Raw genomic sequence first — 14,223 nt, forward strand, 5'->3', positions numbered from 1 at the left:
CCTGTCTTTTACTGAATATTCGTCTTTTCAATATTTTAAAGAAACAGAAATTCATGACGCTTTTTATGGATGAGTATTATATTAAGATAGAAAATTTTTATGAAGAAAACCAATGTAGTAATATTTGATTAAAAAATAATTTTAAATAAAAAATTATATAATAGTTACTAAAATCATTGAAATTACCTGTAAATGACTGATTAAAAGATAACATGAATTATTAAAATATTAACTAAACAAAAACGTTGTTTGAATTTCAATCAAATTTCAACACAATGACTACTAAAAGAAAAATATTCATAAAATCATTTCATTAAATACCTTCAATTATTTACTATTAACTAACTGAATAAATAAATAATTAATGAAAACTCAATTATTTATCAGTCACCAAGTATACTAATTTTCTTTATTTATCATTAATGACAAGACAAATAATTCTTCAGACTGGTATTATTCATAAAAATTAACATAAAGTTCATTAATTCATCAAAGAAATATTAAACACGAAAATGATGAGATAATAATTGAATAGATTGTCAAAGTGAATACGGCATAAGGAGCAAGTGAATTGATAGTAAATTCAGCATGGATGAATGACAGTAGAAATTTATCTGGAGTTTATGTACAATACATAAAAGCATTTATATCTACAAAAGTTGGATTAATTTTGGAAACGGGAACAGTGAAACCGAGTCCATTAAAACCTTTCAGGTCATCTGCCATCTCGAAAGCCGTCAGAAATCCCTACAATTAACTCACAAATTGCAATTATAAAAGATTCTATGAACTATCTTCTGACGCTAATGAACGACGCGGAGAATGAAAGTTTTCCATTGAAATTCTTCTCAATCTTTTTTTTTTTCATTTTCTTTTACCTGCTCTATCTTTCTTCATTATTACACCGATCATATAAATAGAGTGACTGAGAAGTTGGTGAAAAATTAGGGAGTTGAATTTCTGAGAAAATTAAACATCAATGAATATCAGGCATCTATAAAATTAATTCAAGCGTGACTCAGAAGTGAATCTAGCGTGAATAAATTATTGGTAATGGATATTATTTACGGTAAAGAAGCAATGGAAAAGAAAAAAAGATATCATAAAGTTTATTTAGAAAATTAATCTGGGTTTCAAGCATAAATGTCACGTATTTTTTTAATGAACTCGACTAAATTAATTCCCCCTACTCAGTTAAAATCACCTGCATACATTAGTACAATTTTTACCCTTGTAATCTAGACACGGGACGAAACCACATACACCTGTTTGCACATTGTTTCCACGCATACATACTCTATTTTCTTTCTCTTTTTCTCTTTTCCGCATCAGTAAATTGTTATTCTCCTTTATTGCTATGTACTACCTCCGCAATATCGCGTGTGCGACACGCGTGAATCTATTAACTTAGAGTCGACCCCCTATTGACCCAACTCAACATATGCACGTCCAATTACCCTCCCTAAGTGACATCGTTTCGCAAATTATTCATTTTTCCGATAACGCCCACGAGCTTATCAAATTTATTTGTGCACTCTGCAATCTGTCGACCTTGGGGATAATGTTGTATGCATACGTGCGTACACATGAAATAAAGAAAATTAAATATATCTACTAGGTAGATAAAAATTATTATACTTGGGATATTATTAAATTCGCATTAGTCACTCATCATAAATTACTTCTCAGTCTGAAGCTATTTCGTTGATTTATAAAAACTTATTATTTTGTTACTTGTGACAGTTATATAACTGCTGAATTTTGATAAAATAACCCTTAACTTTGTTTCTTTATTGTTTGTTCATGATAACTTCAACGATAGATTCCTCATTTACATTTAGATGCTGATAATAAACTTTACTTGGGCTAAACTTATATCAAGTAATCCAATCAAAATTCCTATCATGTAAAGACAGTGATTTTTTAACAAAGTTAATTCTTATCAAAATAGCAAATACTTATAATAATAAAAACAAAAAAAAAGCATTTTAACAAATAAAATAAAAATATTTGGGGGGTGTTCTTTGTTTTTTTTGAAAAGTGGAGATTGAAAAATAGTCAAAGAATTTTTTTGTTATTGCTAAGATAGTCATTATTAAATGGAAAATTAATTAATGAAAGAAAAAACTTGAGTATTTTTTCTGTCGATTAAGTAATTATTAGCTTCAATGTTCATGCTTACACCATACTCTCTGTAATTATTGTCCATATATATAATCCCTTTCTAAACATAATTTTTTATAGCCTTGTTTATTAGATTAAAGTTTAATAACCAACAAATGGTAACAAAAATATTCATTTAGTAAGTAAAATGAGTTTAATCTTTATTTTAGTTTGTTTAATTAATTAACAGAATAAGATTAAGTCATCTAAGCTGATCTACCTGATGGTAACATGCAACATGCTGTCCAATTGATTGAAAATCCTTATTATTATTATGGTAAGTGTCGATAAATCTACATGTACCATAAAGTGTCACATTTATCCATCCGTCTAGCTAATTTATCTGACATCTACTTAACAAATTTCCTCTTATACGCAAAATTGATTTTATTTCTGAATTACTATAAATTATGATGTCTACTGTTTTCCTGCATACGGCTATTAGCATTTGTAAAATGTAAATATACATGTAGTTAATGGAAGAGAAAATTATATGTATTTGTCGCGAAATAAAAAATGCATGTGGCAAGGTTAAGTATTCTTCCACCTCAAGAATTACCATTTTTTTCTCATGAAATTAACCCTCGTGGAAATCCTTACTCGAGTAAATTATTCTGTACATTAGTTCTACTGATATTACTATTTTTTTTAACATTACTTTCTTTATGTGTTTGATTAATATTTATTATTACTAATGATTTATATCAGAGCATAAAAAACACTTTCGTTAAAAAAAATATCCTTGAGGTGCTAAATAAACTTGACTCCAATTAATAACTTCATAAATATTAAACAAGACATAGTTAATGGAATGATCGTGACAAAAAGATCACTAAAAATCCAATTATCATTGCGCATAGTTGAAAAAATTGAATAAAAAATAACTGATATGATTTTTCAGTCTCTGTAATTATTCTGTCATGATAATTAAATTAAAAAGACATTCAAAAACATTTCCTTCAAAATGTCAAGACATTGCTCTTATTATCACACCCACCCAGATAAAGAATATTGAGAGAATTTTTCAAGCTTAATTATGAAGAATTATGATCTCTAGATACCTAATTCTAAGGTCGAATAAAGATATTTCCGTGGTAAAAACAAAAAAAAGAAAAGGTGAAAGAAGTAGAACAACTCGAGTGTACGATTAAAGACGGTAAGGTTCCATTTGTAACTCACCTTGGGCTAGATTGTTAGCAGCTATCACGAAGAATAATCATTATATACTTAAATGATGATGTCGATGCATTTACGATAATATAAATTTTAGCTTAAATATCCATCTAAAATATTTTGATTTATTTTATAGTTTCACTCGAAAATAATTCTATGATTGATATCAATAAATATTAGCATAAATTATTATTAAGTCTTTGGTGCATTAAAGTTAGTTAAAATTACACCATCACTGGTAGCAGTATAAACTCACTCGAAATAACCTGTTCAGTAATAACGCTGGAAAATTTATTAATATTTACCATGCAGGTGTTTTTTTAAGTTTGTTCGTCTTAAATTCATCAAAGACTTATGACTTGCGTATTCTAACTACTAAGTAAGTCATACCCAAAGGCAATTTTATTTTTTTTTTTTTTTTCATCTTATTTACACATTTTACAGACAAAAACATTAAAAAAATACATCGTGACTTATTTAAAAAAAGCAATATTAACATTGAAAAAATTTGCATCAAAAAAACCAATAAAAAGTATTTTAGTAATCACTTTTATTGATTGTTATAAACTTATATATAGCACTAAAAAAATATCTGCAAACGCTAATTTATTAGAGCTGTATTATTCTTTGAATCTCGACAAAAATGGAAAGCGAGGAAAGAAAGTATTATTTTAAAGAATTTGTTCACCGATTCTTGCGAAATAAAGACGTTTGCCATGAAGATCAAGACAAGTTTAACGACTTGGATGTTGCATTTTTTACCAGGTAATGAAAAACATTCATCGTTTATTATAATAACCAATGATGAAAAGGTTTGATGACGAGGTCATCTACAACAAAGTTGTAAAATAAAATCTTTTGAAACACTTTATGATGTTTTATCATTTAAATGTAATGAAATAAATGAGACGATAGTTGATTCTTGCTTAAATTTAGTTGCTCGTTAAAATGTTTGACGTCTCATCTTTTCACTTCTCACGTATAATATCACCAAGTTAAATACCTTATTCTGGGTGGAATAAAAAGAGCAAAACTCAAGAGATGCAAGAAAATTTGCGCTGTCATATCACTTTTATTTCCTTCAACTATTTTACTTTATATTCCTCATGTAATCGGATTCATACGATGACGTAAAGTTGTTTGCAAGATATATCTGATGAGGTCATAGAAGTGATAGAGAGGAAGGACTAATCCGAGAAGTTCAGAAGGACGATGAGCTGATGAATCAGCTGACGTCAAATAAATTTACTACAATACACTTAAATGTTAACCTATACAATGTTTATATATGGAATTACGTCACATGAAAATCTGTTTCAAAAATTTATTTAATTAAATTATTGATTTATGAATATTTAAACAGACAAAAAAATTTTTGTTTTGCATTTTAGTTTATATGTTTTATACATAATGCATTACACATTTAAAACACATCTATATTATCGAACATTTATTATTGAAAAGGAAAGGATAAAATATTCCATGCATACAGAAAGGACATTTTGTTATCTTTGAAGTTAAACATAATCACCACAGATCCTCTATGAGTTTATAAATAAATTTTAAATAATGAAAAGTGATATTAATATTAATGCTGTGTAAATGTTAAAGAAAAAAAACCAATAAAGTACTTTTTAATCTAAAAAAAAAAGTAATGTTGGATAGAATCAAACAATTGAGAAAAACTAGTATTTTATTAGTGAGTGAATTAAAAATCTGTCGATTCATAAATTAGTGATTTATACGACACTTTCATAGCCAAGTCAGTTAAAAAGCTTTTCATTTCAGTTTTTTGCATTACGATTCCACTTTTTCATACGTAAAATGTCAATTAAATTGATTTCAATAAGTTTTCTGAACTCTTTCATTGGAACTGATGGAAATCGAACTGAATAAGTTACTTACGTAGTTGTCTACCATTTTTCAAAGAAAAAAAAATTGAATTTATTGAAAATAAATATTATGTTTCTACAGTAAACTTTAGTCGTTAAAATGATTCGTAAAGTTAAGGTGAACTTGTGATTGTAATTAAAAAAATTATTTTCCTACATAATTGTTTATATTTATCCGGTTTTATACGGCTATTCCTAATTTTTAGCTCGTCAGTGTGACTGATAAAGATTAAGTTATGGCATAATATTTTTATTCAAGTTGAACAACAAAAGATAACATAATTTATCGATAAATAAAATTGTAATGTTTTGAAAAACAAATTTTTCAATTGATTAAAAATATTCTAAATTTAAAAAAAATTTAAATTAACATTATTATATTCGATGCTTGGTTGATAGTTAAAAGGAAATTAATTGAGTTTAGTTATTTGAACTTTTATTGATTTCAACTGATAAATTGTAATACCATTATAAGAAGAAGAAAACATTAAAGGATAAGATATTCAATTATCATAAAATTAAATTACTCTGTAAGTGAGAAACAAGATTTCAGAAGATTTCTCACAAGTTAAAAGAATCAATATCTTACGAATCCTTAAAAGTTATACATTTTGTTGATATCAAGTTTATTATCAAATCAATCAATAATAAAACTACTTCACATATAACGGAACGAATTAAATAAATAAGGTAGCAGACTAGCATAGAACAACGTATTGATATGAGTAAATTTGAAAAGTCGGGTATGATAAGAGTCATGGATATGTTTTATGATCCTAGACTCGAACAAATTTCATATTTCACGACGAGCTAGAGCCGACGGCACATAATGCAAAAAACGCAAAGCTATGCAATTCTAAGATGGAAGGAATATTTTCTTCAACTTGATGTCCAAAATGTCTTAAAAACATATTCCAAAACTCAAGAATTGCTCACTGCCAAGTTTCAAGTGTTTGTATTTTTGCATTGTGATTCTGCACACATCAAGGTGTCGATTCGTACTGAAAATAACAAGAAAATCTTGAGAATACGAATTGAGAAAACTACGTGGGAAAGAGATTATCCAACAATGATGTATGTTTAGAATAGGATAATATAATACTTCATATTTTATTCAATCAAAGTTTATTTTTATTTTAAAGTGTTTATGCCATTCAAATAGGATTTGACAAAGAGATGAATTGCAAAATAAATAAAAGAAAAATATTTATTATGGATTTTTGGATTTTTTTTCTTAATTATGCAATAACTTTTAAGGAAGTTACCAACATCAGAGAAGATAAATATGATTTTATCTGTTTTCTTATTTTCCTTATTTACTTCCGCACGAATATACTCGATGAAAATTTAGTTGATATTACATATTTTATAGTATTGCCAAGAAGAAAAGATCTTGTGAAAAGCGATATATGTCAAGAGATCGAAAGCAAAGGATGCCAATATATACATATATATCGAGAGAAGAAGTCTCGACCTTCAATACACGTACTGGCAGGATGAAAAAGTCTAACATATAAAAAGGTAAAGAGATCGATAGATATGGATGAATACATAGATAAAAAATCAGAAGAAAAATATAAGCTATAAAATCAAATAGAGTAACAAAATTTCATTTCACCCTTCATTTGGAGTTGGAGAAGACTTTTTTCGTTTCGATTAAAGTAATCGACAAAAGTCAAATACAAGTTATTCAATTAAATTTTTAACTTTTTAAATTTCCGATATAAAATATTTTTTTCTTTTAACTAACTATGGATAAAGTTTCATTGTCACTTACTATTCTAATAGTTGCCTTCTTTATGCTTGATTGTTGAATTTTGAGCTATTATCTCGCTTTTGAATATTTATCGTTTCCTAATAATTTATCTCTTTTTTTTCGCAAATCCTCATACAATTTATTCCAAAACTTTGCTATCCGTCATTCAGAAAATCTCGTAAAATCTCCACTTACGTATTTTCATTCGAATCCTCAGTAGGAATTTCTTTTATCCCTTCATCATCTAATTTAAAATGTGAAAGCATGACGTCAAAAAACTTGGCTTTAAGGCGATATGAGAAATCAACATTTATAAATTAAATTTTATTTTAATATACAATATTTTAATTCACTTGACTGAAATATTTTCATTTATTAAACCAGAATTAAAAAAAAAAAAAATTGAACGTAAATATTTTTTTGAAAAATTAATTAAAAAATAACAATTATTTTTTCTGACCTGTTTCATGAGATACTTTCATAATTATACAATATTTTCATACATGAATAAATCCTTCTACCACATTTGCACACGATAATGACCGTCACATAAAAAAAATGTTTCTATTTATTTACATTATGATGATGCAAATATTTTCCATTGTTTTGAATAGCTTTATCCAACCAAGCATAATAAATACAACTGTAATAATTAGTGAAAAAACAATTTTTCACCAAAAAAAACTCTTTAATTAGATAATAATTTAAAATAACAAGATAAAAATAAATACGTTAATTTGATTTATTCATAAATAAAAAAATACACGAGTTTGTTGATGTTAAACTTTCCTTATAAATTTGAAGTTAATTTTATATTAGTTTGAAAACTTTTCCGTTTCAACTTTAATTTTAATCCATGATTCTCCAATTTAATCTTAACAGACAATGAATATAATAATGAACTCATATAGGTTTATGCCAAATTCTCATTGATATGTTTATCGCAAAAATCGTTCCAAGAATCTTGGAATATTTGGCAAATAAACCCTACCACGATGAGATAATAAGATACCGTGATAAAATAATTAATAAGAAATAAGAAGCTTAAAATGATAATCAATCATTTTCATACCTTCCTAGGCTCTGGCGCATAAATACCAGGAAGTGGTGCAAGCAGATGTAGACCCGCCGGGCTAGGTATTCCGGTAGCTGGATGAGCTGGGGGTATTGGTAGCGGCACGAGCTTTAAGCTCCAAGGTAGGTACCACGGTGCTGTATGGTGCATCCTGTTGCACTAATCGATGCCGCGATAAATTTCTCACTGACGTTAATAGAATTGCGTTAATATTTAGCCTTTGTCTTTATTTATATATTTCAAGAGTTAAAGTTACGTAAGTGTTGAAGTAATTAGTATATTTTTTCCTTTGCTTCACTCTCTCGTATTCACCGATGCCAGCTGCTGATACAAATCAAAATAACACTCACGATTTTTATCAATAAGAGAAATCAAAAATAACTAAATTTAGGATAAAGATGTGGAAAAGGTGATCAAAGGGAACGTCTCAAATTTTTAATAATCACTTGAATATTCGATTTTACGTAATCACAATTTATTTGATATTTATGAAACTTTTAAAATGACTTATTATTAAGGTAGGAGTGAGGGAATGATTGTCTTCAGCAAAATACCTCTTAAAACTTTTTAAGAAATAAATTAAGTATTGTTTGTAAATACACAGTAGAACTTGAATTGGCTTATTATTTTGCTCAGTTTTCAAAACCGTCGCAAATAAAAAATGTTGATCGAATAGAACTGTAAGCAATCACGCGATTCACGCTTTAAACTTCTCGTGCACATCATATTGCAGTTAGAAATGTGTCCCTTGGCTTGAAATAGTAACAATAATAATGGGTTAAAGTTGTAATTTTTGTGAGAATAATGAAGACACTTATTATAAATAAGCGAATAATAAGAAAAGCTGAATAGTTCTAAAAGTGTAACAGCTTTTGAAATAAAATAGTTGTATGTGAACTAACAGATAACTCGACGTGCCTACAACGAGCGCGCCGCGTCAACTGAGCGTCGATCGAGCAACCACGCGCGAGCACATGGCGACCAGACTCCCCCTCTCTTTCTCTCGCACATTCACTCTATTCGGCTCTTTAGCGAGCTTAAAAACTTGCAAGCTTTCTGCACTACCACAGACCTTTTGTTCGGAAATTCACGTTAGCCCATGGAGATTTGCTTTAATAAGTATGCAAGGAAATGTATTTTCATGTGAAGCTTGAGTGCTCCGCATAGTATTGCTATGGAAATGAAATAATGGACGTTAAAACAAAGAAAATAAAGATATTTCAATAAAAGAAAAAAATTTTGAAAAATTTTTATCACTGTTACAATTTCATTATTATTGTAACAAGTGAGTAATAAAAATTAATACTCTTCTAGAAATTTCCGTTTTATGTTCGGGAAATAGAGGTGTTGGAAAGAATTTTATCTTTGTATAATTTTTTATTGCAAGTATTATTATTATCAATTTATTTAATATTTTAAATATTTCTGTTTTAAAATTTTCTCATATTCTTTTTATAATAAATTATGAAATTTATTGAAATCTTTTATTATTATTATGAAGTGAAAAAATTAATATTGTTACTAAAATTAATATTTTATCATAGATATTGAGAAGAATTTTATTTGAATATTTAATCGGCTTTTACGAATCTCTAGTGGCGAATAATATCATTCAAGAATGAAATATCAATGAATTACGAAAGAAAAAATTTACTACAGGTTATTCTTTTAACTTTGTGGTCTACACATACATTTATCTCAACCTCTTTATCAAGATTCAATTTTTCACTTCTACTTTCCATTATTTTATAAGACCGCCATGGAAATTATGGACGGAAATGATACTCAGTCAAGCACACTTGTCTACGAACATAAAAAAACATCGACAAAAAGGATGAAAAAGATTTTTTTTTTTGCAAAAAAAACCCTCAGACACCGTCTAAATTGCTAGAGGATTTACCAGATTTTTTCTTTTATACTTCTCTACTGGTTGTGCGATTGACGATCACTAGAGAATCCGCTTTATCCCACGACTGTGTGGTAACTTCATACCTCGATCGGGCAATCGCGTGACGTGAAAACGAATCGTGATGTTACGGGTTTGGATATAAAGTTCAAAAAGAGAAAGAATAAATGAGATAACCCATTGATACCCACGTGTCTTTTAATACCAAAAAGTCATTACATGGATTACTCCTTTACAGAGAGAAATTTTTTTTTCAACAACATTGGAGTTGGAAAATTGCACTTTTTTCATTCAAATATATTTTTTAACATGTCAACTAAATTGATAAATAGATTCGAAAAAAAAACTTTTAATATTTTGTATTACTTTAAAACAATGTACAAAATAATATTCCGAATAAAGAACTATTATTAATTATATGATAATTCACTAAAAAAGATATATAAAAATTGTCTAGAAAATATTCAAAATGTGTTTGTAGAATTATTCACAATATTTTTTTTTTAAATCAAGTCGCATTGCAACCTATTTTTATTCTATTGTACTCTTGATATCCTGGTTTTCAATAATGCAAAAGTTTTAAAATTCTAGTATAAAATGAAAGGAAAATTCGCGACATAATATATTATTTATTCCCTCTTGAAAGAAGAATTTATTGATCCTAGGAATACTACTATTTCTAACAGTTTTCTATCAGTGCCTGTTCGCGTGTTCATCAAACAATATTGATACATGTTATAACTTCACATTATTGCAGCTTCATTCCACATGTTGCGTTCGCAAATAATTCGTGAATGCAATATGATCATTCTCAATTTTACCAGCATTAATGTAATACATATTCCAAACAATTCAAGTAATGAACGATAATGATGTTCAATCTTTTGTTCGAATCCATTTCAACAGTATCTCTATCAAATAATTTTGATAAAAAATCTATCATGAATAATTAAATGAATATTCTATGTGAAAAATTAATTGTAGAAGCTACAATACAATATCTGCATATAAGTTGAATGGAATAATTTAATAATAAAAATGGTATAATAAAGCTTGTGAACAAAACAAGGTCAAATAAAACAATAAAATCAAACAGTAAGTGAAACGGATGGTCTTTTGGCATCGATAAGCTATTCATCAATGTCCAAATGATCCTCGCCCACTTCTTAACATCTTCCCTAAGTATCTGTCGACTGGTGACAGATTTAAAAAACCCAGAAGACAAAGTGTACTAACCCTGCAATGCGACTTAAGTTGTGGTTCGTCGACTACTTGGCATCCTTTTGCTATCAATTAACAGTCGCTAATCTCGCTCCATTAAACTTTTCCATCTTTTAATGTCTACGCAGGATTACAATTGTTCCCAAAAAGTTAACCAAGAATCTGAGTATGTCATTAGATTAACAAGTTAAATAAAGTCATCGAGACATGACGGCTATTCTCATTTCTACATTCCTACCAGTACTCTATTTTATAAATATTTGCACTACTTTATAATCTCATTTCAACTATCTGATCACTATACAAATGAAAATTTTAGCGAAAATTCAAATTATTTAACATTGTCATCTCATTTTGATCAAGTTTTTCACTTAAACATTCTGTATATAATGAAATTAAAAAATTTCTTTTGCAAAATGATTTTGCAACGTATGAAAGGAATGAATTTTGCATGTTTAGATATAAACTGTCCACTGAATTTGTATTAATTATTTAATTAAAAAAGATTATCTATAATGTAGAGTGGCTTTAATAAATACTATATTAAATAATGAAAAAAAAATCCAATATTCAATAACGACTAATTGATAATAAATATAAAATTGTTAGAAAATGATTAATAGATTAAAAAATCTAGATTTTTTGTCCATAACACTAATACAACAATAAATTATCTATCAGGTTCTTATCGATTGCCTATCTGATTCAAATGATATAAATGTTCTTAGTATTAAGCTCGCATTAAGATGTTGTACATAATACCTAGAATCAATAAATTACTGTGGATTGCTTTATTTAATGAATTGAAGAAAAACAAATGGCTCTGAGAAATTCTATCATGAAATGTTGAAAATAGATACATTATACGTAAATTCAAAACAAGTTAATTATTTAGATAACACAGTATACGTAACTTTATTTTTAATGACTTTTAAGAATGTCATTAAAACGATTATCTCATTATCTCCTAAAACTTGGATTCATTATTCCAATTAAAAAACCTAAACAAATGTTCGTCTTTAAAATGGAAAATTTCTCCCAGAAAATTCGATATTTCACTTGAAAAATAACTTTCTATTTTTAAAGAAAATAAAAAATTTCCAGTAAAGATATATTGAAGAACAAAAAGTTGGTTACTAAAAATAAATGATGTTGGAGACAGTATGTAATATTTCGATTAGTTGACATCTGAGATATTTTTAGCAGATGTCAAAGTGCAAAAGAAGAAAATGGAATTTCACGATACATTCGAAAAACAAAAGTCATAGATTAAAATCAAACTGTCACCTTCTCGTTTATCAAAGACCGCAGCTGTCGTCAGCACATCACTTCCATCTGCACTATTAAAACATACTATACTATTATCTAGTTCAATCGTGAGATGTACAATGTTGTATATGTAATACATTATTACAATGTATTCTGATAATTTGTTTTATTAAAAATAATTAAAACAACAAATGAAGAGTAAAAATTCTCCAATCATTATTATATTATTAAGGGGAAAAAAACAAAACTCAAGGAAAACAAAATAGATATGGATTAACAAAAATAATTGAATAATAGCATGAGTAATTGGTTCAACCATTATTTTGTAAACTATAAGTATTTATTTGGTTAAGGTAATTGCAGAATAATTATTGTTATCAGTAAAAAATAATATAAGGACTCGATCCTTGTCACTAAAGTTTTAGTTTACTAAAAGCTCGGTGTCGATTTTTTATTCGTTTGATTTTTGCTGAAAGATTGAAGCGTATGAATTATTCAACTTATTTTAAAATGCGTTTTATTAATAGAAACGTAATATTATTTTTATTTTTCATCGCAGGATGCATTTATATTGAAGCAGCACCTGGTGAATATTAAATTATTATGTAGTACTGAATTAATTAATTTATGCAACATGTATTTCTTCATTAGAATGAATATAAATTCGGTAGTAACTATGACATCGAATATTTCATAAATTTGTTTAAAACCATTAGGTAGAGCAAAACGTCAACTAGGCCAGCCATCTCTAACGTCAATGACAGAATCAGCTCTGAGTTCTTCAACAAAGTATATGGTTGATATGTGCAAAGCATCTTGGAAAATGTTCGTTGATAGTATGAGGTACTTCATCCCGAAATATTAAACTACAAATATCGGCTCAATAATGCATAATCAAAATTGTGATATTCTTGAACACAAAAAAATCTCGAAAATATGTTTAATTAATCCAAAACTTTGAATTCACTAAACAGTTTTGTTGTAACAGCTAATTAAAATATTGGTTGTATTATGTGAATAAAAATTTATTCTCCAGAGATTTATAACCTATAGTATTATTTGTTGTACAATATTTATATTACGAATTGAATAAATAACGATATGAAGATTTTTCTAAGCTTTAATTTATAAAAAAATTGGATTATTTGTCATCATGAGGTAAAGCAAAATAAAATAAATTCTTATTGGTTACAGAGAAGTGATTCAATCATGAGACTCATAATAACAATCTAATTTTTTGATTCGATATTTTATGTAACAATTTTTCTCCTTGTATTTCTGTAATATCAATTCTTTTTAAAATAATTATGACACTACAAATCCATAAAAATTAAAATTCCATATACCAACTATTACATTTTGTAGTCATTTTTTACTCGTTTAAAGGTGTGTTAAATCCTATAATTTTTTTATAAAAATTTAATATTAATCACACTTTATCTCAGTATTTTTAACACATAAGTAAAAACTGATAAATAGTAACAGTAAACTCATTAATTATCAGTGCCAAGTCTACCACTAATTAAATTACATCAACAATTGTATTGACACTGATAATCAGTAAATAGTTGTAATTTTTTCCTCATTTATTTTAGGACAATTAAAAATCCTTTATTAAACTATTGAGTTGTTTATGCAACAGTATCCTGCAGTTATTCATAGTCTGGTGTGCATGCTATATACAGTCAAATAATGGCCAAAGGCAAATAGTGATCGTACGATAAACTCTTTAGATACAAATAGAAAAGTAAAAGAATCTACTTGTTAC

The 14,223-nt window shown here is 27.4% G+C and overlaps 1 protein-coding gene and 1 long non-coding RNA gene across 4 annotated transcripts in view; one reads left to right on the forward strand and one right to left on the reverse strand.

The window, feature by feature from the left end:
* The window catches only part of LOC118068715 (RNA pseudouridylate synthase domain-containing protein 2-like), a 97,429-nt gene that overhangs the window by 64,878 nt on the left and 18,328 nt on the right, over positions 1-14,223 (reverse strand). The window contains exons 1-2 of one of the 3 annotated variants that reach the window (XM_035086349.1): positions 12,474-12,526; positions 8,057-8,380 (exon numbers count right to left, since the gene is read on the reverse strand). The exons of the other annotated variants lie outside the window; for them this stretch is intronic. Of the exons in view, the coding sequence (XP_034942240.1) occupies positions 8,057-8,209 (153 nt within the window). The 5' untranslated portion in view covers positions 8,210-8,380; positions 12,474-12,526. Of the gene's footprint in view, positions 1-8,056; positions 8,381-12,473; positions 12,527-14,223 lie in introns of those variants that run through there. 3 annotated transcript variants of the gene reach the window in all.
* LOC118068716 (uncharacterized) lies at positions 12,880-13,494 on the forward strand. Its single transcript, XR_004690537.1, has 2 exons — positions 12,880-13,041; positions 13,172-13,494. It is a non-coding gene; the product is annotated as an uncharacterized lncRNA (long non-coding RNA).

The sequence above is a fragment of the Chelonus insularis genome, unplaced genomic scaffold, assembly GCF_013357705.1.
Source record: "Chelonus insularis isolate UGA/USDA-ARS -01 unplaced genomic scaffold, ASM1335770v1 contig_3_pilon, whole genome shotgun sequence".
Classification (NCBI taxonomy): domain Eukaryota; kingdom Metazoa; phylum Arthropoda; class Insecta; order Hymenoptera; family Braconidae; genus Chelonus; species Chelonus insularis.